Source organism: Lichenostomus cassidix, chromosome 6, assembly GCF_008360975.1.
Source record: "Lichenostomus cassidix isolate B80296 chromosome 6, HeHo_3.0, whole genome shotgun sequence".
In the NCBI taxonomy this organism is placed as follows: Eukaryota; Metazoa; Chordata; class Aves; order Passeriformes; family Meliphagidae; genus Lichenostomus; species Lichenostomus cassidix.
The window spans coordinates 7,652,608-7,678,901 of record NC_139487.1 but is presented as its reverse complement, the minus strand read 5'-3'; the positions used below and the strand labels follow the sequence as shown (position 1 = coordinate 7,678,901).

Sequence of the window (26,294 nt, the reverse complement as noted above, 5' to 3'; positions counted from 1 at the left end):
GGTAGAGGCTAAAGATGCTTTGCTAGGATATATAGATCCTAATCAGCAACACTGTACTCACAAAAGCAATTTATAGAGATAAGTCATAATTTTATAAGCGCCTGAGAGATTTCACAAATCCCTTTGTGGCAATAAGGAAGCTTTAATTGGTTATTTTTCCAAATTACTTGTTACAACCTGCTCTCATTATTCACCATCTTTACATCCTCTTAACATTCCTCCCCTTCCTATTGATGTTCAAATTGACTGAAGGATGGTTTCCAAACCACTGCTGAGAAGTTAATGCCTCGTGATTATGCTGCCATAGCAACTGAACTTCTGTTAGGGCTCTGTCAACTTCAGATACTCTTTTGTCATCTTTATAGACCAAGTCTTTCCCAACTACAGACACCCCTCCTGCCAAATTCAATTTTTTGATGGGGGGACTCACTAAAATCTTGTTAGAAAGATTTTTACATCAAGCAAGTTGTGTTATTTTTCTGCAGGTATATTTATTCTAGATTTTTGATCTTGTGTCTGGTGTTCTCAGCAATTACAGCAGGGTATTTTTCATCAGGGAAGGGTACTTAATTAGGGTCTAAATTAAGTTAGATCTGTTCTGCTACTCAGCTACACAGGCAACCTGTCTGAAGCATTTACCCATATCCTGAGTTATTATTAAACTTTTCATTTCCCTGATTTTATCCAAACAAACCCTACATTAAGAAAAAAAAATCAACATTCCACATTAACTGATAAAACACACTTCTCAGCAAAAAGGCAGGCAAACTGGAAATAAATGCTAACTTATTTCTATGCAACAAATCTCCAAAGTGATCAAAAGAGCCAAGAAACTCCATGAAGAATTATTTAAGATAGCGAATCACATTGTTCCTTCACAGAGCAGCAATCAGTTGCAACCAGAAAAAGCCCAAGCTCTGTGCCATTCTCCTCTCTTCCTGGCACTTTAAAACATGTGTAGCTGCCCTCTTTATCTAAATCACAGAACTATACACAGTCTTTAAAAAAACATTCCTTCTGGTGCACGGGAACAAAAGTACAAGCACCCTATTATGATCCCACTGGCAAGCTATTCAGTCACATCACAAAGCTGCACCCCCTCTCCCTCCTCCAGGAAAGCCATGACCCTTTCCAGCTCAGCTCCAGTTTCACAGGAAGGGGTTTACCTTCTGATAGGGTTTTTCAGTCCAAGTCCATTTCCTCCTGGGCTGCGTTGAGGCTCAGCAGCAGCAGCAGCAGCAGCAGCAGTGCTGTGCAGCAGGTTCTGCTCTCCCCGAACCAGCTGGGCTGTGCCTGGAGCTGCACCCAGCCCGGAGCCTCACTCCTCCTCCTCCTCCCTCAGCCCTCTCCTGCACACACCCACCAAAACCAGCAAGTAACTCCCTGCACATTAAACCCACTCGGGCAGCAACTCGACCATCCCATTCTGGAAAGGAAGAGGGGAAGAACACCAGCCCAGGCAGGGGCAGGACCATTTCTCATCACTTCTGTGTGTCACGATTTAATGTCGACACAATTAAGAACATTTTCCCCTGGGGGAGAAGCATCTGCTGAGTATGAACTCGGTGTTCTGCTTCTCTGGAAGTTATTAAATATAACTTCCCCAGCTTCTGAAGAATTTATACAGCCTCTTGGGTGTTAGTCTAGTTTTGTCAGAAACATGTAGTTTCACTGAGATTGTATTCTAGCCCAATTGAGGCTGATGCAGCCACAGTGCTGGGGTTCTTCTCACACTGGTACCTGAATCCCTGAATTCCTGAATCCCTGTTTGCACATTTTGGAGTGAGATCATGCTTCAGTCACACTCTAAGAATATTGGATGAGTTTTCAATAGGCTCTGTGCACTGACCCCATGGGATCTCTCCCAGGTATTTCCCATAATCAAAAAGATCCTGTGCCCTGCTGTACACATCTGACTAAAAGGGCAAATGACCATAACAGCATGTGCTTCTGCTTTTTGTTATCATTTACCTGGGACAGCAGAGCAACACGGTTATGTTTTCTCCTTTATTCTAAAGGCAGTAAAATTAAACACAAAGCAAATCACAGATCTAACAAAGCATGCACTAAACTCCACTGCTGCTTCTCACATGCTTTGTGGCCTTTTCCCCTGGATTGCTGTGGTGTGTGTAGATTACAGCAGTGACTGGGAGGGAGATCCTGGTTGAGAGCAAAGTCTCTCCCAAGCCTGTAAGACACCTAAAGCAGTAGATACTTAGTGCTATGAAAACAGAATGGTACTGCATTTTTCAGGGATATTATTTTTCCACAACTTTAACATACCACCAAACATGTTTGGATTCATCCTATCATCAGTCTCTGTTAGGTTCTTTAATTGCTTCATTTATAAAAGTGTTTGAAATTTTACTTCACATCAACCTGTATTACCAGTACAGGTTGCATCATTAAAATCCAGTAAATTACATATTTTGTGATACTTCCTGCATAATTCTTATGAAAACTGCCTTGCTAAATACTTAATTTGGCAGAAGAATAAATGCTACTCTTTCATTTAGCATTTCTGAACAGAACTGAAATAAGTCCCAGTTTGTTTTAAGAGATTCTCTACATGGATTCTCAATCTAGAAAGTGTTCTGCTATAGGAACACAGGACAAGATGCATGGCTGTTCTGAAGTACCAAACAAAACTCTGTACATGGATATTTACAGAGAAGGATGCAGCTTTCACACAAGTCATGAGCCTAAGTCTCCTTAAAATAGATTAGTTAAACATGTAGGCTGCTGAGTTTCTCTGAAAGTCAATCAACTGAAGCATCTGAATGCCAATACTCACATGAGCAAAGCTGCTCACATAGATGAGCGTTTGCAGAAGACAACACTTGAACAACACAGACAGGCATTGTTCAAATAATTCATTTACAGTTCGTAAGGAACCAGCAAGGTTGTTCTGTCGTGTTATTTATTTGTTTGTTTATTTATTTATTATTTAGAAATATCCTTCACATCTAAAGAATCAGCAGAAACTTCTATGAATCCCTCACAGCACAGGTTTCTAAATCTAGCTCTGAAAACAACACCTGAAGAATCTTATAGGCTCTTCTGAGTCACAGGCTTTGCCTCTTAAATATGGATACAATTTTCTTAGGCAAATGTAGCAGCTTTCACTGTGTGTTTGCTTGCTTTTTCCCTCCCTTAATTATTGCTATTTCCTTCTAACTTCAGAAGTCAGGGTGTCTCAGAACTGACATCTTTCAAAGTTAGTTACAGCACAGATGAGGTATCTTAAAATTCTGGCAATTAAAGTAACAGTATTTACAAATCCTAAACTTCATTCATGTTAAGTACCACATCTTCAATAACTATTCCTCTTTATAATCAGGAGTAGCTCAGCATAAATTACAATATCAAAAACAAATTTAGAACTTGACCTGACCTTGCAGTCTGAAATCAAGGGAACCTTCTGGTGGCCTGGCATTTCTCTCTTCAGGTCCATCTGTGAAAATGGCACTGTGCCACTGCTTACAAGGTGGGCTGCAAGATTCAACAGTGCACAGGAAGAAAACCCAGGGCAGGCAGCAGCTCCTTGAACAGGAACTAGAGCTATGCACAGCCAGAAGAAATCACACAATGGCACTTTTTTTTGCAAATTAATATTAAGCAAATTCTATTATAAAAATAAATGTGTGGAATAGCTAGATGGTTGAGGCATTTGAGAGGAGATATATATATACATCTCTGTATCTAGATCACGAGATCAAATCCTGTTCATATCAGTTACAGCCAAAACCAGTGAAAATTGAAGGACCTGGATCTCATTCTTGAGCTTTTCATAAAATTTCATGCAAAATATCCACCTGTTTCTGCCCCCATGTCTTCTTTGTGAAGAACTGAAAGGCTACTACTCAACAGTTTTGTAAAACACTTTCAATTAGCAAAGATTAAATACATGGATACAGGCATGACCCACCATTCTCTGAAGCCAGTTGGAAGCTTCTCAATGATTTAACATATTTTGAATTAAGCCCTGGAGGAATAGTTATATTGTGTATGAAAAATATATGAGACAAAAATCATTTAGGTCCACATCTTTCAAATTACTCAATACATGCTGAAGTTTACTTGGGTTTGTGGAGTTGCACATGTCTACACAGAAATTTGCAGGTTTAGGAGCAGACAGGCATCTTTCAATGGGCAAGCCCTGAAGCTGTGAAAACCATTGCTTGGAAAGTCTGTGTAGAAGTCCTCACTCTCACTATGCTGTTATTGCCTACTAAAAATGTTTTTCACCTGAGTTAATGGGAAATGAGTAATTTTGCATAACTAAAGATTCCTTTCTGCTTGAGAAACCCGAGGAAGAACACTGATCCCTGTTGCCTTGACAACATTTCCTGAAACACTGAAGCATTAAAGTAGCCAGTATGCTCAAGAAAGTTGCAACATCTATTTCATATTGGACATTTACCACATTTATTGTGTTGGCATGCACTCCTCTATCATCTGTATTTGTCACAGAAAGTGATGTGCCAAATAATACATCAGAAATATCTGAGTTGACTTAAATGCACATTGTATTTTTCTCTATTATTTCCATGGCTACTGAAAGTTTTTAGATCTATGGCCTAGAAAAAAAGAGCATTGTTCTGTGATTTGTGGATATTAGCAAAATAAATACTGTCTTTCCCTTAATGCATTTCTCAACTGAGCAAAGGGATCACCTCTGCAGAGCGGCTGAAGGGAGTTCATCCCCGAATCTCAGGGTTTGAACCCAAATCTTGGCCTTTCTGACAGGTTTTGTTGAGGGTGCTAGCAGGGGCACAGCATAGCTGCTTCTGAGATGAACTCTTAGGTCCACATCAGGAGTGGCTGTCTCTCTTGCTGGCTGTTCATTGCAGAAGACTGATAAATCTGACTTTCTCAGAGGTGCTAAAGCCATACTGAGGGACAAAATAAGCAGGAATTGCAAGTCTGAAATGTTGCAAAGAATATAAATTTCTCTTTAAATAAAAATAAATAAATAAGTAAAATAGGCTTTTACTGGTAAAATAGATAGCATCAGCCTCTGTGAACCCAAAGCTGAGTATCATGCTTTTGTTTCTCTTCACTTTTTCTACAGACTGCCAGAGATGTAATAAGAATAAGCAGAAAATGAAGCAGCACTAAAATGGATTGCTGCTAATTGTTTCTGATCCATTAGACAGAGTGTTTGTACACAATGTACCATACACTTCCCTCCAATCTCTTCTAATAATTTCTTTGGATGAAGATGATGAGACAGCAAACTGTGCTTCTGACATAATGAATTATGTTATTGACTAATAAAATTAAATGTATTGTTCAGTATATTTATTACAGGCCATTTGCTTTAATCATTTTTATTAACTAAGGAAAAATAGAAGTGGTTTGGGTTTTTTCCCACTGCATGTTAGTAGGTATAATTTGGGCTGGGCAGTCATAACCTCTACCAAGACAATTCCTGTAAGTATGCTACTTTACACCAAGAATGTGGTTTCCTTCCCATGGGGGAAACAGCAGGACAAGAGAGAACCCACAAGATATAAATCATCAAAAATACCAATTTTTCCAAAGAAACATTGCCAAAGAAAACAAAGAGGGAAGACAGTAATCCTCCTGTGAGAATCTCAAGCTACATCTAAATTAAAACATCAGGTGAACTGAAAGGTTGTGGGTGATTTCCTGCACAGGATAAGGAGATTGTTAATTGTCCTGCCTCAAGTAGGTCTGCAGCCCTCTCTGAGCTGTGGCATCCTGTTCTGTGAATTACCTTCTGTGGCTGCTTCCAATCTCTCATCTCCATCATTACTTGAGAATTTATGTCATGCTCTGACCCCATCCTTTAGATGACCTCTCCTGCCCAAAGGGGACACACATGAAGTCACATGATTTTCTCATGCTGGTTTTGATTTATTAGTTCCTTTATTTGTATTTAGAAGCATTAGAGCTGCCCCTTTGGAGCTGTGCATCTCTGACAGTGATGAGCCACAAAATGAGCCCTCAGTTCTGATAAACTGCTCTGATTGTTGAACAGCAGCTGCTCACCTGGACCTTCCAAACTTGTCCAGCAACTCTTAAAAGACACAGAGTGTTTGAATGTCTCTCCTGCATCTGCACTCCCAGATGACAGCTGGAGAACTTTAATCATGGACTATCCAAGTTGCTAATACACACTGTAATGCAGGTAACCCAGTGTCTGAATGGCCTCCCTGGCTATGCAATGCTAATTTTTTTGTGAAAATTTCTAAGGACTTGGGCAGCCTACACCTTAGAGAGAGCAATCAGAGCAACACAACTTCTACAAGCCTTCAAGGAGTTTGTTCTGAGTTATAAACTGAGAACCGCTGCTGCCCTCTGCTGCAGTACATTGGGTTGTGTCTCTGATAACCAGCGAGAGCCACAACTATTCAAGTACAATTTCTAGTCTCAACCAGAACTTCACATGCTTAATGTTTTAATTACTGACAAGATCATTCAAAAGCTCTGTTTCTAATTCAGCGGAGAAGTCTGATGCTGCAGGGGACAGATCAAATAGAAAAAGATTTATTTTTTCAGTCTGATTTTGTCTCTTAGAAGAGGGAGACCCTTGCAAGAAGTTGGACATGCTTCATTGCTATACTAAAATGTTGTCCTATCTTCTTCTGATAACAAATAGCCATAAGAAGACTAAACACTATGCAGTCAGAAACTAACCTTGGGGCCGAAATGAGCACCAAGGCTCTGCCCAGGATACATCTCTGATAACATGAACTTTAGCTTAAATTATGATGGATAGCCAGGCTCCAGGTCAATTGAACTAATCTTAGTTTCAGTTTATACCATTCTGATAAGATACAGCTCATGATCCCCTCAAAGAGCTAGGTTTCTTCCTCACTGATGCTAGGAAGAGTAACACGAGTGCAACCTTGCTGTATTCACAGCTACTACACAAAATGTTCCAGATAGCAATAGTTTATTTCTTCCCAGCTCTCCACAGACTCAAATAACCTTCTCTTTTTTCATTTTCATCTGAATAGGTTGCACTGTTTATAGTCTAGAGCAACTATCACGTACACCTAAAATAATTTTTAAATTATTTTATGTTCCTCAATCTCACAAATCCAATTACTTCTCTCCTGCACTGCATTGCAACTAAGGTGTCTCCAATACATAATGCTAAATTGCAAAACTCATCAGCAGACAGGAATAGATAAGCAGATGGTGGAAGGCCAGAAGAAGAAAGCAGAGACACAGCCTTCCTACTCAAGGGAAAACTCAGGCTGTTCTCAGTAATTATCAGTGCAGGTCTCCAAAGGAATTAGATGTACATTGCAAAGGAGGCAGGACAGGAGTCTGGCTAATGAAAGGACTGTACATCCTTCCAATGGATGTAGTGACAATGCACCAGGTGTCCACACGAGCTCTGAGTCTCATGGTGACTAGTTAATAATCTGAGTGCTGAGCCAGAGAAACCTCCACAACTGAAACCACAATACCACTTTATGTCAAACCTGAACCTTCTCACATGGGGACTGACACAGTCTTATATTTGTAGTAGATGGGACACAAAGAAAGGAGCCTGTTAACACACTTTCACTAGCAACTTCCAGCTGCTTTTCTTTTTCATGACACTTTCAGGTTTATTTTCAGTTATTCACTGAAACACATAGAGTCAGTGTTGACCTGAGCTCAAAGCTTGGGTTCTTTTCCACTGAACAGGGTGTCCTACAGGGACAGGAGATAACAGTTTTGCTTCTCATATCTTAGTAACAAGGAAGGTCCTCTGCATTTTGGCCCCTAAAATAATTCAGTAATGACACAGAGGAATCCATGCACAGTTCAAGGATTCCAGCTCAAAGGGGACTTACCAGAGCCATGAGAGATGGAGGTTGGTACTGATATCTCTAAAATATTTGACTAGTTTCAATGACAATGTTGAGCACTCCAGCTAAGAGTTAGCAAAGGAGATTGTTCAGATGGCTCCTGCCTCCTCATTTCTGAACATATAATTTATATAATTTACCTCCAACACATTTCTCCCTCTCACCTTCTCTGCATCATTCAGATCATGTGTAAATCTCATGAGGCAAGTTTTGGCAAACTTATGGTTGCCAAAGGGGATTCCAGTACTCAAATTAGTTCTGCATATGTATCAAATCTGACTCAGAATAAGCAGTGCAATAGGCTTTGCAGACCACCATGAAAAGAGAAAAATAGAAACCACAGATCCATAGAAACTAGTGCGATTAATTCTGTATCACATACTTTTCTTGATGACTGCAAAACTAAAACACTGAAAATAGTTCTGAAAATCAGCAACTTTTTTCTAAAATCAGCAGGAAACCTTTCTATGAGAATTTCTGTATTCTCTGCTGTTACATGAGGACATAATGGGACACGGCCCAATTCTCTGTAAATTCTAGTTTCCAAAACACCTACCTCTAGGACTTTCCCAGTAATGAACTGGTGACATGCTTCACACTTGACTCCAAAAAGAACTTGGTAGTCCTTTTCACAATAAGGAGCACCATCTCTGCAAAAGAAAATTCACAAATTACAAACCACTTCTTATTAAACAGGTTACAGCATGATTTATGCTCTTCCTCTGTCTTCAGTTTGGAACTCCTACACCCAGAAACAGGTAAATGGGGAGAGTTCAAGGGAAACACTTTGTAGTAGAAGAAACAAAAATCATATTATCACTAGGGCCTCTTAGAATTATTCCTTAAATTCCCATCAAGAAAAGGCATCCAGTACAAACCACTAAATTAAACCTCTTTCTTTAGAGCAGACTCTACACCTACAGGTGGTGTGTCGCTGTTGAGCAGCTAGCAGAGTAATGAATGCATCGGTTCTCAGTGGCAAGAAGGAATGACCTTTATTGTTTTGATTTCATCACATTTATAGAGTTCTCAAAAGTCACCCAGATTGGTCAGTTAGAAGCCTTCCCCCAGGCCTGATTGGCCAGGCCTGCACTGTCCAAGTTCTGGGACACTGTTCCAAAACATCCAAACTTTATCTTTATTTACAAAAACACAAGAAAACTTCCCATGGGAAAAACTGTGCTAGCCACAGTGGTGCAGTTCCAGGGAATGAGTGCAGCTATTTCCAGGGGAGAGGAGATCACAGTCTACCACAGGCAGACAGTTTTTGTTCACTTCAGAAATAAAAAATCTTCAGTAGTCTTCAAGACTATAAGCAGTTATTTTATGTAGTAAATGTAGATAATGTAGTTTTTTAATATGAACAAGGAACATACAGTAAAAATGGAAACACTAGTCAGCTTTGGAGCATTTCTCAGGCACTGGATTTTTTTTTTAAAGAAATTAAAGATGCTACTTCTTATAAATATTATACACATCTGAATACACGTTTGTGAAACATACATTGTTTCTCTCTATTTCCTCTTTGCCATATGCTTGAAGGGGGAAAAAGAAAGTGTGTCTTCATTCCCTCTCTTTTATAATTTCCCCATTCTCTTCCTCTACACTTTCTTCCACTCAAAACCCTCTTCATTAGTTTCTTATATGAAGATGAGAACTACAGTGTCAGGTCAATCACATCATCAAGTTTATTATCTATCAAAAATAAGAAATGGACAAATTCCTACTTTTTTCCTCAAAATCACATGTTGGAAAGTAAAATGACACAATGCTTTATCTGGCTAATACAGAAAACATGCAACAATCCACCTAATTCTCTATGGGAACATGGAATTATAACCCTTTCAGACTGGTTTTAAAGACAGACTAGTATCATAAAATATCACCTTTCAGTTGCACTTTGCAGTTCACTTTCCCAGCTCAGCTCTCACTGGGAACAAAGATTTTGGTGTAAATTGAAAAGTGGCCAAAACAGGATCGCAAGATGAGAATTTTGCTGCAAACTCTTCTCTGTTAGCAGCCAGAACTTTGCCCTGAGTTCAGAAGGGATGCAGAGGTTACTCACTTGCTGATGTACTCCCCGGTCAGGACCTTCCCACAGGCCTTGCACTTAAAGCACCCCAGGTGCCACTGCTTGTCCAGAGCCAGCAATGCTTGTCCATTTTTTATGTCTCTTCCACAGCCAGCACAATCTGCAAATAAACAAACAGATGTATTTGTTGTCAGTTGCTCATTAACCTTCATTAACTGCCCACCCATCTCAACACTTGGAAGCCAAAGGGATGAACTACACAGCAGTGCAAAGGTACATCTTTCTTCCCTTAAACTCTTCCCAGGTCCTGTACAAAGGCTCAATCTTTGTCACTGCAGACATAATCAGCAGAAAAGCGAAAGTATCTCCCCTGTTTTTCAGCTGTTTATGATTCTGGCAAGCCCTGTACAAACTTCAGATCTTGTTAGGAACAAGCTACAAAAAATCTTCACTTCAGGAAGTTCCCGTCTTCCACAGCTATCAGCGTTTGTCGTTTTGCTTTCAGCAAGACCCTGAGTGCTTGCAGGGAGCTGAGCGAGTGGCACCAGGACACTGCCTGTCCCCGTTGGGTGGCAGCAGAGCCCTGCGAGTGGCACAGCCGGGAGCAGGACACAGACCCTTCTCCAGGGACAGCCCAAGGCAGGGGGACAGCCCAGGGCAGGGGGACAGCCCAGGGACTGTGCTGAAGGCTGCAGGGAGGGAATATTGGCTTCCACCTGCAGATATGGGAACCGAAGTTCTCCTGGTCTCTAATCGGCAAAAGGACTCTCGCTCAGGAAATTTGGTTCTTCCCTGGTAGCCAACACTCACTTTGCACTGCAAGAATCCTGTAGGACCCTTTGAGGGCAGAATGGAAACCAGAAGGCAGGAGCACTCTGTCCCAGGGGGTGCCACAATATCTCGTGTTACATCAGAATTCTCTAGCTCAGCTCCGAGCTGCCATTCCTCTCCCTTCAAACATAAAATGCTCAAAAAGATTTCCTGTTAAGGGCCAATCCAGCACATGGCAAGATGTGAAGAGACTGATGTGGCAGAGAGCACTGAACTGCAAGGGTTGTGCTTCTGTGCCCAGCCTCAGGGGACAGAGGGACTGAGGAAGGGGAGGGCTGGAAGCCCAGTGAAGTGGAAAGGGAATGCCCATCAGCTGAGGCACACATGGAAGCTACAGAGGAGACAGCCTGGAACAAAGGATTTTCCAGATTTTATTACCCCCAGACTTGGTGTTCTTGCAGTGAATGCCTGAAACATCAATAAATAACAACAAATGGAGGCAAACACAGCTGAGGAATCTGAGCTGTTAAAGCCCAGGCAGCAGAGAAAAGATCCTGCTGGCTCCAATGCTCAAGCTGACTTAACAGGTACAGCCTGAAAACCTTTATCTCCCCATGGATTTAAGCCCAGGTAACACCATGCCTTGCAAAAGGGCAAGTTCAAGTTCATTATCACAATTGATAATGAGAGCAGAGTCAGTCCCTTTGACTAAAGGGCATGACTTCTGTTTGTTGGGTAATGGGCCAAAAGAACCTCAAATATAGGCTGCACTTTCTAGCTATCCAGGAATCCACCATTTGCAGCATGTCTCTCTTTCTATCAGCATTCTTCTTCTTCTCAAATCCCTTTAAAAAGGAGGGGAAGGGGGACTAAGCCCCATGGTATCTTGTGACAAAAAGTGAGTCACAGACTGTTGACACAACTTGGACTTGAAAAGCAACCCTGAGACGTCCTAGCATCAGGACTTTGCTCTAGAGGACATATGCTACAAGCTGAAATCATGAAATGACAAGGAGTGACACCATGTAATGTATCCCTCTGCTCTACCATGACAGCTGAAGGCTCCATGCCAGTCTGTGATGACAGCAAAGGCTGGAACAGGTCACCAAGGGGAGGCTCTGGAATTTCCAGCATAGGGCTGAGGAAGGGACAGACACGTGTCAGGGTGGCTTTGGTATGCTGATCCTGCCTGTGGTTTGGGGAGGACACTACATGATCTCTTGAGGTCCCTGCCAGCACTCATTTTCTTAAGCTAAATCTGAAACCACACAACGTGACTTTGACTGTGAGAACAAATGAGATCCTTCCCCCAGTCCCAGTGTGTGATGAACTGCAGTTTTAAGCAGCACCCATTTCTCAGCTCCCTAGCACTACTGCTCCTTCCTAGTGTGCCAGCTCCCACAGCCCTGACCTGGGGCCTGCCACACTGTGACACATTCCCTGCCATATTTTCCCTCAAAAAAACCTGGTGTATTTTCCATGCTTTTTTCATTTTTATCTGGGAAACTTCTGTGAAGCTGAAATTTCTCAGGAAAGGAATCGATAAAGAGATTTTTAAAGCACTTAATTTCTGAGGCAGTGGGAATAGAGAATGCCTTATACAAAAGGTCTACCTAGTCTAGCATCTTTATCTTTAGTGATGCCAAAACCAGATACATGGGGGAAGTGGGGATGCATGAAGTACCTCTGACTGTTTAATAGCTTCTTTGTAAGCCAAAGTCACAGTAAGTCAGAGCAGCAGACTTACTATTGAGCTCATGTTTAATGCAAGGAGTTGGCAACATCCTTTTATTATTCTATAGCACCAATGACATCTATACTCTTTCTGGGTTCCTTGGAAGTGTTTTGCAAAAGGAAATTAACATCATTTCTATTCTGTTAATACAACAGACACATTGAATGTCTGGAATCAAAGGCAACTAATAGCCCAGTACTGTTGTATTAGGCTGAGATGGCTTTTAAATAAACCTGATTTTAATTCTGGCAAAACTGTTGGGTATGAACATGAAAAGCTAGCAATTATCATTATCTCCTAAAATAGAAAGCGAATGGGGCTGGGCTGGGCTAAGAAAAGACCATTTGTTCATCCAAATTCTACAAATAAAAGCCATTATGATCTCAGGCCTGCATGAGGCACATTTAAGCCTTTGGCTGAATGTCATCAGCATATGCAGGCAGGATCTCAGTATCACATTAAGCACAATCTGTATCCATCTAACCTATAACCAGCACATGCTGAAAATAAAAGGGCTGTGAGGTAAGAACAGTGGTCCACAACCATATGCCAGAGCAGACTGAAAAATTTGAAAGTCCTTCCCAAATCTGTGTACAATGGTTCCCACCATGTTCTCTCTGGCTTCATACCTGGGTCTAACAGACTGCACCCCTCAAATCTGAGCTTTCTGGCATTTTCTTTTTGCCATATAACCTGGATCCTTCCTTACTCCCATTCCTTGCACATCACACATTCAGCAGTGCCAAGATAACAAAGAGGAGGAGGCGGACAGTGCAGTGTGCTGGTTAAAATGCAGAGTGAGCACTACAGTTCCCCAATGCACTTATATATAAGTCATACTTGACATGTCTGGGTACAAAAGAAAATGCCTGGACAAAGGGACTGTGATGTGCAGTCAGCCAGCCCAAAAGCATGGAAAAGTGGGAGGACAGGGCACAGCACTGTAATATGATATATGATTTAGACCTCTACTCTCCAAGCACCTTTAGCAGCCCCACTAAAAGACACAGGTCAGGCTGAGCTGCCACCCATAACACCTTGCTCGTAAAGATATGAGAAAATGTGTTTCCCTTTATAGCATCTGCATCACCCCAGACATCCAGGAGTGAAGCATCCTGCACAGCAAGCCATTTGTCACTGTCTAAATTAAGCAGTGGATTTTCTGCCTTTGCCTCCCTCCCCTGCTCTCAGCCAATAGTGCACAGGTGAGCTCAGAGCTGATACAGCTGGATTAACCCTGAGCACAGAGTGTGACTTTACCCACTCCCATCTGGATTGCTTTGAAAATTTAATAGCAAATATACCTTTATCCCACATTCTCTGGTCATCTTATATGATTTATGAAAGAGAAAGCATCTCTACCTGCTTTTGTCCTAATAAACAGGGTTATGCAAAGTCATGTGAATGATTACACCAACTCTCCTCCATGCAGGGTTAGCTCTGTGAACAAAGCTAATAGCAGTCTGATTTAATGATGAATAATTAAGTCACCAAAGAGTTCATTCAGTCCTCATGGCCATTAGTAGCACATATCTAATAGATAAAGTCTGAAGCTGCCACAACCCCTACGAGTCACAGGTATTTTGTACTTTTATTACGCTCCTTTTGTAACTATTTTCCCTCCTTATAAAACATTGATACTTGAGTTTTACAAAGACAGCACCAGCAGGCTTCTGCTCTGAAACAGGTAAAGCAGGGAAGAACTGGGTGGGATTTTAATTTTAATACTTCAGAGAAACAGCAAGTTTTCATTGGAATTACACAGAAACACATTGTCAAACATAGCTGGACCTAAAGCGCAAGTGATTTGGAAGTGATGAAAGAGGCAGACATTATCAGTGGAGTCAAGGTCAAGAAATCTCTAAGTATAAATAGCTCTTAGTCACCTTGAAAAACAACTTATATCCCAGTAATTCTGTGGCAATTTGAAGGTTGTGCAATTACAATTTCTCATAGAGGTAGGGAGACCAGAGTTTTTTCTCAGTCACCCTTTAACCACAGATCAGGCAACGCCTTCTAAAGCCTTGCTTTAAAATTGACAGGTTTGATGATATCATGCAGGCTTTTCCAGATCTTCAAGATATTTCTGTCAAAGCTAAAAATACAAACTCACTATGTTCCTAGCATGAGAAATGTTTTCGAAGTTTAAAGCACAACCATTTGGTCATTGGGACTGTGGTAAGTTCTGGAAGTATTGGGAATTTTACATGCAGGATTTAAACCTGAGCATGTAACTCATAAAATCTGCTGCCAAGCCCCTTCTCTTTGCTACTGCAAGGATGGGAAATGTTTGTCAGAACAAATTTGCTATTGCCCTTTTGCTGAAGGCAAAACAAATCCACATAGGCAGCCTTGTTCTCCTGAAATCTAACAATAAGAGGCTGGGCGCATACAATGGAGGGAAATAAATTTCCCATGGGAAGTGCAGTATAGCTTTGACAGTTTATTATAAATGGCAAGTTGGGAAAAACTGATGTTTTCAAAACAAATAGCTAAAGAAAATAAAATTATTTTAGTTGATTAAATAGGGAAAGAAATCACAATGGCACGAACTGGCATTCTTTGCTTGCAGCACAAGTCCCTGTAACCATCTGAGTGCCCAACACTGAATTGCTTTTTAAAGAATCAGGTTGGAATTGCTTTTTAAAGAATCAGGTTGTTGTATATCTTGGATGTATCATTAGACCAGTCCCTAGTGGTGACACTGGTCCCAGTCCTGTTTAATATCTTTACTGATCTAAACTGCGCCAGAGTAGGTTTAGGCTGGACTTGAGGAAGAATTTCTTCAGGGAAAGAGTGATTAGACATGGGAATGGCTGCCCAGGGAGGAGTCACCATCCCTAGGGGTGTTTAAGAAAAGGCTGGACGTGGTGCTCAGTGCCATGGTCTGGTTGATATGGTGTGTTGGGCATAGGGTGGGCTTGATGATCTCAGAGGTGTTTTCCAATCTAAATGATTCTGTGATTCTGTGATTACTGTAAATTGCTCTTTCATCACCTGATTTAATTTAAAGTGATTCAGGATGAATGCTCTTCCCCAACTCCAGTTTGGTCAGCATTGATTTGTGTTAAATCTTTAACAGGAAAGGCAATTCCTTACTTCCACATTTTTCTACACCTTATTCCCAAAGGAGACCAAACCAAATGACCTTCTAACATCTTACTTCAGCAAAAGCCATACCACCAAGTTAACCTTTTCCATTACATCAATCCCAGTCCCTTCTTCAACCCAATCTTTCATACAGGTATCTGAACTGAGAATAAGAGGGTGGACGAAACAGGAGGAAGAAGAAAGAGAAAATATTCTACATGCTATCTGAGACAAGTTTTTAATTGTCCTGTAAAAGAAAGATAAAGTTTTTGGGATTCTTCTCATCCTAGCACCCCCAGAGCCCCACCTGTAAAACTGCTTTGAAGGACAACCATGGCCAGGTACATCTAAGTTGAAGCCAGTCTTCCCCCTGTCATTTCTTTTACCACATTTCAGTACTCAGGTAGTTCCAGCTGAATTCAAAGTCACAATTCCCACTCACACTACCCCAAGGGAATTGCACTTTTAGCTCATTGTTTAATACCCAGCTCATGAATTGTACATTGTGTCTCTGCAACTGCAGACTATTTGGGATAATTTTCAATTGTTACCCTTGGAAAACAAGTAATTCCAACAGGATACAACCCCCCAAAATAGGAATGAAACTTATGACAACATTTAGGAAGGTTTTTATGCCTAGATAACATATGGCAAAGGAAGGTCTAGCTAACAGCTAATCCACTTCTCACATTCTTTTTAGGTGACCTCTGATTCCTGACTTACTACCTGGCAGGCTTTCTGAACATGACAATTCCCAGATACTCCTGTCCCTGGGGATCTCCTCTCTAGCTGTGCTTTCCAAGCTGGTGATGCCTCCTCATGCAACACCCATTTACTGCAGAATTCCTTGCACCTCCCCCAGAACTTCCTTTGGAATTAGCCTTTGAGCAGCACTCCTCCAGTAAAAGCTGAGGAGATGGGCATGTTTTGATTTCCAAGTTCAAGATGGGGTTACACTTAGGCAAGTAAGAACTGATACATGTTTAGCACACTAGTATAGTCCATTCACAGGGCTTCTGTCCAATTTACTGTAACACAAAGGCAGACAAAAGAAATGGGAAAACTGGACTGAAGACACCTTCCTGAAAAACAGTAGTTTTTGAAAGGAATTTTCTGATAGAAAACTCATACATCAGAAACTTTCTGCCCTGCCACAATGCTATTCTCCATACAGTTGCTGCTCTATCACCCAGAAGTTAAGTTTCTAACAAAGCTTTTACACCTCCAGAGAAGGGTGTAAGGCAATTTATAAGGCAACATTAAAATAGCATTTTACATTTTCCTTGTAAAAGAGTAAATAGCTGAGCAAATGGAAGCTACTTGAGTAATTTGGCCATTTTTATGAGTGGGGACATGCAGCAAGGGCTAAAATTAATCCTAGAAAGTAATTTAAATGATGAAAATGCCTCAAAAATGGCATTCTTCAAAAGAATAAATCATCTTGAAGCAATCATATAAATGAGCCAGTGCCATTGGAAAAATTGCATATTCTTAGGCACAACCAAATGGCTTTTGCCAGAAAGGAACTGTGCTTGGGTTTGCATAATTTCTTTGAACTTTACATCACGTCATGAATGCTGATTTGCTTCTTTTATTCTTAAAAAGGGCGGTAGGATAACATTTTAGACCCACTGTATGCTCAACATATTAAGTCCTAAGTGTAGCTGCCCTGCAAGGTTATTACAGTCAAATTCAGACCAAAGTAAGGAGAAATAAATAGTAACATTTGAAAAATAAAGGATTTTATTTAAAATCAGAATTTAAAGTTTTAATTAAATCAAAGTTAAAAATGGGATCTGAAAATGCAAGGAATAAACTTGCTTTCCTTTTCCTATCTACCAGCAAAATTAGGTCTAGGATGTGCCCCTTTTAAAATTTTTAAGGACATGGTGATCCAAAGTAAATAGTTTTATGAGCTACAGACTCTTGAAATATATAAATTCCAAAATTAAAATATATTTTAATGCATTTATATTCTTCATGTGTCTAGCAGATTTCATACATTTTCTGCAGGTAAAAAATATCCACAGATACTTTATGTATTCTACATAAAATTTCAACTTTCACTCAAATAGAGTTAGACAACTTATTAGCAAAAATAGTTGTTAAGGAAAAACATAGATGTTAAATAATATGATGAATTTATGCAGAGCTATATTAGTTTAAGTAGATGTGTACAGATATGACGTACCCTCATGTTTATCAATTAGAATTTTATAATTAAAAATCTAAATGTAAACCAAGGTTACAATCAGTCACGCTAATCAAGGTTTCTTGGGTTCTTGAAAAAACCATGATTAAAATCAATGATTTCAATCACAGTATTTGAAATCAATCAACAGTGATGTCCATGCTTTTATTCTATGGCAAATTAAAAAAGGAAAATAGAGGTGTAGGACTACATGAGACCCTCCTGTCAAGTTCCCCAAACACTGAACTGAATCTCAAGTACCTAAACACAGCCCTGAATGCCACAGAGATATGGCAGTATTTCTGCTTACATAAGCAGACAAGCCAAGAATGAAATGAGAAAATCTTACTGTCACAGCATACAAAAAATATTAAACCCTGAAGGTTCAAAATTTTAAAAATTTAGAATTTTAAAAATCCTTGTTCATATCCAAAACTGTTGAGCCTCTAAGTTCCCCAGGGCATTCACTATGTTATGGATATTGTGGGTGAATATTCCTTCAGACAAACTGAGCTCAGTGTCTGAGCCCATCTCCATCTCTGCTATCTACCTGTGCACTGTGCAGCTTTGACACAGTGTGGAATTGGAGAATATTTCCTAAGAATAAGCTCAGAATTATGTGTTGGATGTTGCTCAACACCCTTTAAAGCCAAAAATCACTGCAGATATCTTGCTCACCAACAGCCAGCCAACTTTCCCCTTCACTTTTAAATTCCCTGTGGAATTGAAGGAGTTTCCAGAGAGCTCCAGAAAAAAAAATTTAAAGAAGAAAATAATGAAAAATGAGTCAAATGTGGCTGAACAGTTGCAAATCCAAGCTGCAGGCTTTTCCCAAGAACTATGACTAAAAGGAATTTTGCATTCATTTTAGCTAATTTCTAATGGACAAGTTTGTGATGTTTATACATCAGCTCTGACATTATTTCTGAATACTGGCAGCAATCACCTATATTTTTATCTGATGAAAGTACAGTTATGTCCTGACTATAGCACTGCATTAACAACTAGAGAGCCTTTAAAGGAGGACTGCAAAGTAAATTTGCTTCTTCTCCATTTTGATACTCTGTTATTTCAAATACAACCTCACTTTCCTGCCACTTTCTGGGCAGTGAGGCAAAAGATGACTCATATTTTTTCCTTCCCACTTCTTTTTCTCCAACAGGTATGGTATGTTGGCTCTGCTTTACTTCAGTATTACCAGAAGCCTCGTTGGAAGGTTTTTACCAAAGATATTTACTGGCAGCTTTACTGCCTGCATCTTTTTCAAAGAGATAAGGCTATTGAATAATTAACAAAGATATCTTTCTCCCACAAGTTCATTAAGCATTAAGCTTATTATTTATATCACAATAGAGCAAAGATCCCCAGTTGTGAGGCAAAATCCAGCCCTGTTAGACTCTGTACTGATAGGCATGAAAGCATTTGTCCCAAAGAACTGACATTTTTGAGCCAGAACATAATGTGCAAAACAGACAAGGACAGACACACAAAACACGATGTGAAATCTCCACGTGGACGCCGGCTGGCTGGGGAACAGCTGCACCAAGGATTATTCATGCACATGGAACATTTTTGTTGGTCAGTTTGAAAACTCTGGTCTACCTCTTGGCTGTGCTGTAATGCTCTTAACTCACAGGGGAGACTGTAACAAAGAAAGGGAAGTTGGAATATCTCCCCTCTGCTTCTTTCCAAACTGTATCTCCACTGGGTACCTCAGCATTTATAGGACACAAGTATCTTATCTCACTGAAGAAGAAACGATGGCGAAAGTCTTCATCACCATTTTAAAAGATGAATTTTTCAAAATGCAAACTCCTGCTAGGTGATTGTAATGCTTCAGTTTCTCTTGGGTAGGGAGGTTTGCCCTAGAAAGCTCACTTTTCACTTGAAATGCAATTCCTTAACTAGTTCATGTAGATCAATAAAATGATCCAGCCTTTCAGCAAAAGGGTAATCAGAAAAAACTAAAACTTCCAGCCCACCACCCAGATAAGGAGCCAACAGAGAAAGGGATCAACCTCAGGTAGAAAATTACATAACATTCTTGTTACTGAAGCAAATTTGAAGGAAATAGTGAATTGTCCAAGGGAAAAAAACCTCTGCTTGAGGAGGAAGAGGGACTAAACTACATTCAAAGACATGTAGTCTCTTCTGAATTTCCAAGATGATGCCTGAGCCAGAAGACTGCTGGCTCGAGTTCCACAGCCTGCTGGCACCACCTCCTGTGCCTGTCCCCAGTGTGGGGATCTCTACAGCTGCTCTGCTTTCTGCTGCACTTCTCACAACACCTCTTGTGTGTTCCAGAGGAAACGCAAACCAGTGTGGTGCTTTTTAAAAATGAAGGTCTGACTGAACTAGAGATTTTTATTTTCAAATTCTGCACTTCATTTACCAGCTGCCTTTGGGAGAATTCACTGGTAAAATGCCCTAAGTGGGCATTTTATACAACTATGCAACTGCTGTTGCAGTTCTGCCCAAAATTTAGAAATAACAGGTGCCTGCACAGCTGCTTTTCTGGAGAGAATGTGGGCCTCAAACAAAGTGTGTTACCATGCAGCCAGAACACAACAGAGAGTAGAAAGAGCTTGAGACAGTACAAACCAGACAATCAGGACACTGAATACAAAACCTGCACACCGTTTAAAACATAAATAACAATTACTGGACTACATTATTGAACTACTCCTTTATCAGGCCCCAAAGAAAAAACTTCATGTCTTTGTCAGAATCTTGAAAATCCTGAGCCATCCAAGGCATCAACACCACATTTTTACTCAGTGTTATCTACTTGTCCCCTGTTTCTGTGCTGCTCTACATCTGTCCCAGCCACTTTGCTTTACAGTTCACATCCCATTTATCAAGCTGTCATCTGAAATAAAACAATAATAAAACCAAACACCACTTATTTCATTTGTCTGCAAAGTTATTTACTTACAGGTATTTGGTGTTAGATTTCCTGTTGAATGCGTGAAGATCCCAAAGTTAGTGCACTGTGTGTTTCTAGCAGTGGCCAAGGAATAGGCTTGATTAAATTATAAATTATGATTACTCTATAGCATCTGAATACTGAAGGAGACTGTTTTAAAAAATTAGAATTTTAAAAAGGAGCCTCTGAAATGGTTCTTCAAGTATATAGCTACAATTCCAGGTAATACATGTGCAGTGAAAGAAATATATTCCTAATACAAATAAGGTAAATAAGTACTATGGACCCAAGCAATACTAAACGAAACAAGGAAAATTAATTATTCAGTATTTTCCCATCTGATTTTCATTGGTGTGCACTACAATAGAGTGTAACAATATTCAGGTCCATGTTATTTGAGATGCTAACCCCTGTACTTGGAGGCATTTGATTTTCCTTGAAATCATCCAAGCAAAGCTGTCAGTAAGCTTTCATTTGTGTGAAAAAACAGACACCAGAAAATGGCATGTCAACATTAATGCAGTCATTCTAGGATAGAAGTCTTCCTTTTACATTACACAAACCAATCAAACCTGATATGCTTGCAGTCTACTGAATTCCCTCAAACTTCCTTTGTTTTAAGGAAAGTCTCCTCTCGTGACCTATTTGAAAGTGGTAAGGAGAAGCTGACAGCAATATGGGATATAAAATAGATGCATAGTGTGAATCAGAGTCTCTCCTAAAAGAGCTTGCATTTAAAAAAATCCTTTCCAAAAATGGCAAAGCATTAGGAAAAAAAAAAAAGTGTGTATTACCCAGCAGGAGAGACCTGGAAGTAATTTGAAACACTTTACACTAATTAAAATTAACTCTTTGGTGCCAGCAAAAAAGACTTCTCTATATCTAAGTCAACTTTGCACAAAGCTACAGCAGCAGCTGGCATACCTTTGAAGACAGAGGATGCTTCATTGATATTTTTTAAAAATTTATTATTTCTTAACTTAAACATATGCTGGTCTTGTTTTTATTTGTCTGTTTTAAAGAGTTTTGCCCTAAAATGACCTAAAACGCTATAGTATACATTTCTACAAGTTTTTGTCCATAAAAGAACAAGGTGCACCATGGCAGGCACCTGCAGATTTTGAAGCAGTGCACTCTAAGATGTTGAGAGCAGGGATTCTCTTGCTGTGTCTACTAGTAAAGCAGTTTGTCAGCAGGACCCAATTACAGTTAAAAACCACAATAAATCTCACCACAAGTCACAGGAAATGTTGCTTTACAGTCCTTACTACCTATGGCTTCAGTGTGGAAGCCAAGAACAATTCCAACAGGGACCATGGCTGTGGAGAGGTGACTATCCAGCCCTTTGGCTTGCTATGAGACAAGTTGAACCTGTCATTTTCTAGGGGCATTTTGACACCTGGAGTCTGGCATGTGACAAGTGCCACACTGCTGGACAGGTGTGCCACCTCTGGAGAGCCAGATCCAGATTCTTCTGTGCTCTGGCATGCTTAGAAAAAGAATATCAGTACTGTCCAAGGTCCCTATGCCTTTCAGTTCCTTGCCAATTATGCCTCCTAAATATCAATTTCCACATCATTCCTCTGCCTCAGAAGGATTCTCTGGGTGCCTGAAGTCCCTCATAAATTTTGTGTTGCTTTTTAAGTCTTGTAAGCCTTTTTTCAGCTTCCTAAATTCTTCCTTAACTGATTAGGCCTGTGCATTTTCAGCTGCAAATCTACAATTTTAGTGGAATAGCATCACTTCCCAGACAGAGAGGCATGATAGCAAAAAGAATCTCTCTTTTTCCCTTTGTCTAAGTGTTTGATTTCATGTTCTCAGGCAAATCAGATAACCCAAGATTCACTTGACTCATCCCCTGAGCACAAACATTATCCATCTTTGCCTTTCCATAGCACTTTACAATCCCAGGATCTCAAAGCCAAGTACCAGGACAAAATACAGTGTCTCCCTGAAGGAAAACTACCCAGTGTCACAAGGAAAGCTGTAGACATTTTGATTTAGAAAACTACACTGGGTAAGTGCTGAGTACAATCCAGCAGTCAGAGAAAGAAATCCCCAAAGATTTAAAAAATAAACTACCAGAGGCAGAGATTAATATCAGTAATTTACCAATTACCTTTTAAAAGCATTAAAACCCAACAGCAAGCCAACCTAATTTCCCTTCCAAAATTTCTTCATTCTCTCCCTTTCCCCTTAACTTGCATTCTATCTCTTTTATAATGATTTCCTTAGGTTCTGATCACAGTATCAATGTGGCATCAGTCTACTGGAAGCATATTCCTGGGGATACTCCTTTTAAAGGATAATTTAATTGAATTCTTAAATAGTAGAGGAACATTAATTTCCTCTGACTTTGTTCTCTTTTGAATACTTAAACCTGCACAATTATACATTAAAGAAACAGAATCTGTCTACTCTGAAACTTCAGGTTTTACTAATTAGATACTTTTCCAGCACCTACCAAAGTAAACTTTTTTAAAAAATCTTTTTAAAAATCCAGTCATCGGGGAAAAGTAATTTTTTCACATTGAAATGTCTAAGTGTCTCTTCCCACCTGCAGTAACAGGCATTTTAATGAAGAAAAAACCAACCCAAGAAATTCCCAGAGACAGTTCACTTTTCTAAATGTGAATAAAAACACCAAAAGCCTGCATTGTGCTGGTTTCAATCAAATGTTGGTGAGCCTGGAAAAGTGAGAGACTTCAGAAATGAGATGGCAACTTACTGCTTGAGGCAGAGAGCTCTCTGGGGCTGGAGGACATCGGCTGAGCACACATCTGACAGAGACAGTCCCTTCCATTAAAGGTAACTCGATCTCCTGGTGGAAATGGACGCCTGGAAAGTTCAAGAGAAAAATATATTTTTGCAAAGGTTATGCCAGAAATTTTCCTCTGTTCCCCACACCCTGAGTTTTCTGCCTTCCTCCGGCGCAATCAATATTTTATAGAAACTCAGGCCAAATAGTTTCTGCAATGTGGCCTTGGCAGAGCCAGGCACTGGAAAACATCCAATCCATGGATGCAAGCAGAGCAGAGGTTAGACTTGCCTTGTATTTTCATTTAAAAAAGATTACCAAACATATTTTATCTGAATAGTAGAGACAGTGAAATCTGCTAAGACACAACAGCTACATTTCTGATGGTCTCAGCCTGATGTTGTGGATAGCAAAGGACACAGAAGAGAACTCAAAGAATTAGAACTGTTCTTGAGGCTGGTGAAGGAATGTGGAGCTAGTCACTCATAAATGTTAAGAATGTGTGTTAGGCAGAAGTTGACATTGCTATTAACTCTTATTTGATGCCTAAAGCAGAGGATGAGCAACATTTTATAACTCCAAAGCTTCAATAATGAGCATCAGCTGCTGAGTGCTGACCCCTGCTACACCCCACCTCCCTCCAAAACTGGTTAGCAAATGAAAAATTGCTGATTTCAACAAAACAAAATGTTTCAGGTGTTGTTTCCTTTCCACTGTCATCTCTAAGTGGGCCAAAAATAAATCAGCAGCAATACTGAATTTCATTAATCTATTCCAATGACTCATCTTTTGACCATTCAACATAAAAAGATTTATGCAAGTCAGTGTACAGAAAAATGATGTCATGTTTCACACTGTCTCAGGAAAATAGAACTGCAACATGCACATTAAATGATCACCAACATGCAGTAAATCCACACACTATTTAAAAACAGATGACAATCAAAAGGCTTTCAATAGAAACGGGCTTGAAAAATGTACCAGGCTACAGGACAAAGTACTTCAACTACTCATCAGAGATAGAAGTTTAAATTGCCACCTTTCTGCCATCCACAGAGCCTCAGATAACCTCTTATTTGCTGTACAACACTGGTTTCTCTTACTGGGGACAAGAAACAGTATTTGGGAAGAAGAGGGGGAATGCCAGTTGTCCCAAAGCTTCGCATTCTTACACGATGTGAAAATGAGTCTCCAGTGTGTTTTCAATTGTTTAACTGTCCTCAAAGCCCAAATTCTGAATCCAGAGTTTTGCTTTGCTTCATTTCTCCCACCAAGCTGGGCTGATTACCTGAACTCAGCTCAACTCGTGTCCACTATTTCCACATGTCAGCCTGACACTTAATTCTTCCAGACATGAGAGTAACTTTTTGATAACAGGGAACTGTAGGTAATACAGAAGCTGTGTCCCCCAAATAAATGAGTGGTATTTTCAAGACCCTTAAAGTCAGACCTGCAGCAGATCTTTTATAACCAAATGCATCCTCAGGAGAATTATGTCTTGAGAATTGTGTCTTGTGGACACCTTTCTTTGTGTTTTCCTTGAACTGGGCTGCCACCATGTTAGTTGAGGGGATGACTTACTTGCAAACAGTACAGGCAAAGCAGCTTGGATGGTAAGTTTTTCCCAGAGCAGTCACCACTTCTCCTTCCACAAACTCCCCACAGCCATTGCAGCGGGTGCCATACATGCGCTGGTAATCCAAGGTGCACAGATATTCTCCATTCTTGATGAAAAAGCCTCCTTGTGCCAGGTCACAGCCACACACTGGATGGAAAAAACAAATCATGCAGATTAGAAAAATATCGCTGCTAAGGATGTTAGCTGCTCAATTGTATCAGTAAAAGGGTGAAGAGCCAGTCAAGGATTTCTGTGACTTGGCAGTTTTTCCACTGTAAAATGCCTATTCATCCAAACCAAAATACATCACAACCAGGTGCCTGCTTTGCTTTAAGAAAATATTCAGGGTCCGATGTTGGCATTTCTGGTCAACACAGAGACAGAAAGCAATCCTACCTCTAACAGCCAAACCCCATGAAGAGAAAGAGCCATGGGAGATGGGAGATTGAATTTCACACTGTGCCTTTAGCTTGGATTGAACAAAGAACACAAAACCACCTATTTAGTGCTCCTCTGTATCACCAAAAATTTATACCCAGCTGCTCACAGGCACTTTGGTTTCAGCCACTCCTCCTTCTCCTCTGTATATTGCTGTATCTGTGAAATTCTGTAAGAGAAACCACTCTTCACAGCAGTCTAGCAGGTTAACTTAACTCTGCAAGCAATTCCATCTCATCCCTCTCCATAAGATTCAAGTACATTCAGATCAAATATCAGAAATATTGAATATCAGAAATTCTGATTATTAAGGAAAAATAAATAAGGAGCACACTAGGTTCCTGCAGTTACACAGTCCTTGAAAAATTAAAACATGAAGTACAGAAAGATTACCAGGGGAACTGGGCTCAATTCATCTTTCTGCCACAAGTCTCAAACACAATACTTTCCCAACATTCATTCTTGTCCCTGTTAAAATGGGATAGTATCTTATTAGCTACCTGCCTTACAAATTAAAATTGCAAGGCATTTGGGGCAGGGACTGCAAATTTTCTTTGGCTGCTGCCCAGCCCCGGAGGTCTAATGACTGCTGCTGTAACAATAATTAATAGGACAACAATAAACAGTGCTAAAATGCAGCTTAGAATGAAAGCAGTATCAGTACCAGCATTTTTCCAGTTTCACATTTCTGCACAGAACAGTGATAATATTCCATGTGCAAACAAATTACATTTCATGGTGGCATTAAATCCACCAGCAGCCAAAACTCAATTATCAGTGACTGAGAATTACAAAGAACTACTGTTAAGGCTCTGTTATAACTCTGCAAAATGTTCCAAGCTGGTTTCTAGGTACACCTCCAGGAAAAAAACTCTTTCATTCCGTTTTTTTCCTCTACTG

General features: G+C 40.1%; 1 protein-coding gene across 17 annotated transcripts in view; it reads right to left on the bottom strand.

Moving 5' to 3' along the window:
• The window catches only part of ABLIM1 (actin binding LIM protein 1), a 189,870-nt gene that overhangs the window by 62,618 nt on the left and 100,958 nt on the right, over positions 1-26,294 (bottom strand). For all 17 annotated transcript variants that reach the window (XM_085064787.1, XM_085064785.1, XM_085064791.1 and 14 more), the window contains exons 3-6: positions 24,920-25,103; positions 23,309-23,418; positions 9,901-10,027; positions 8,392-8,485 (exon numbers count right to left, since the gene is read on the bottom strand). In XM_085064787.1, coding sequence (XP_084920913.1) covers positions 8,392-8,485; positions 9,901-10,027; positions 23,309-23,418; positions 24,920-25,103 — 515 coding nt within the window. The remainder of the gene's footprint in view (positions 1-8,391; positions 8,486-9,900; positions 10,028-23,308; positions 23,419-24,919; positions 25,104-26,294) is intronic.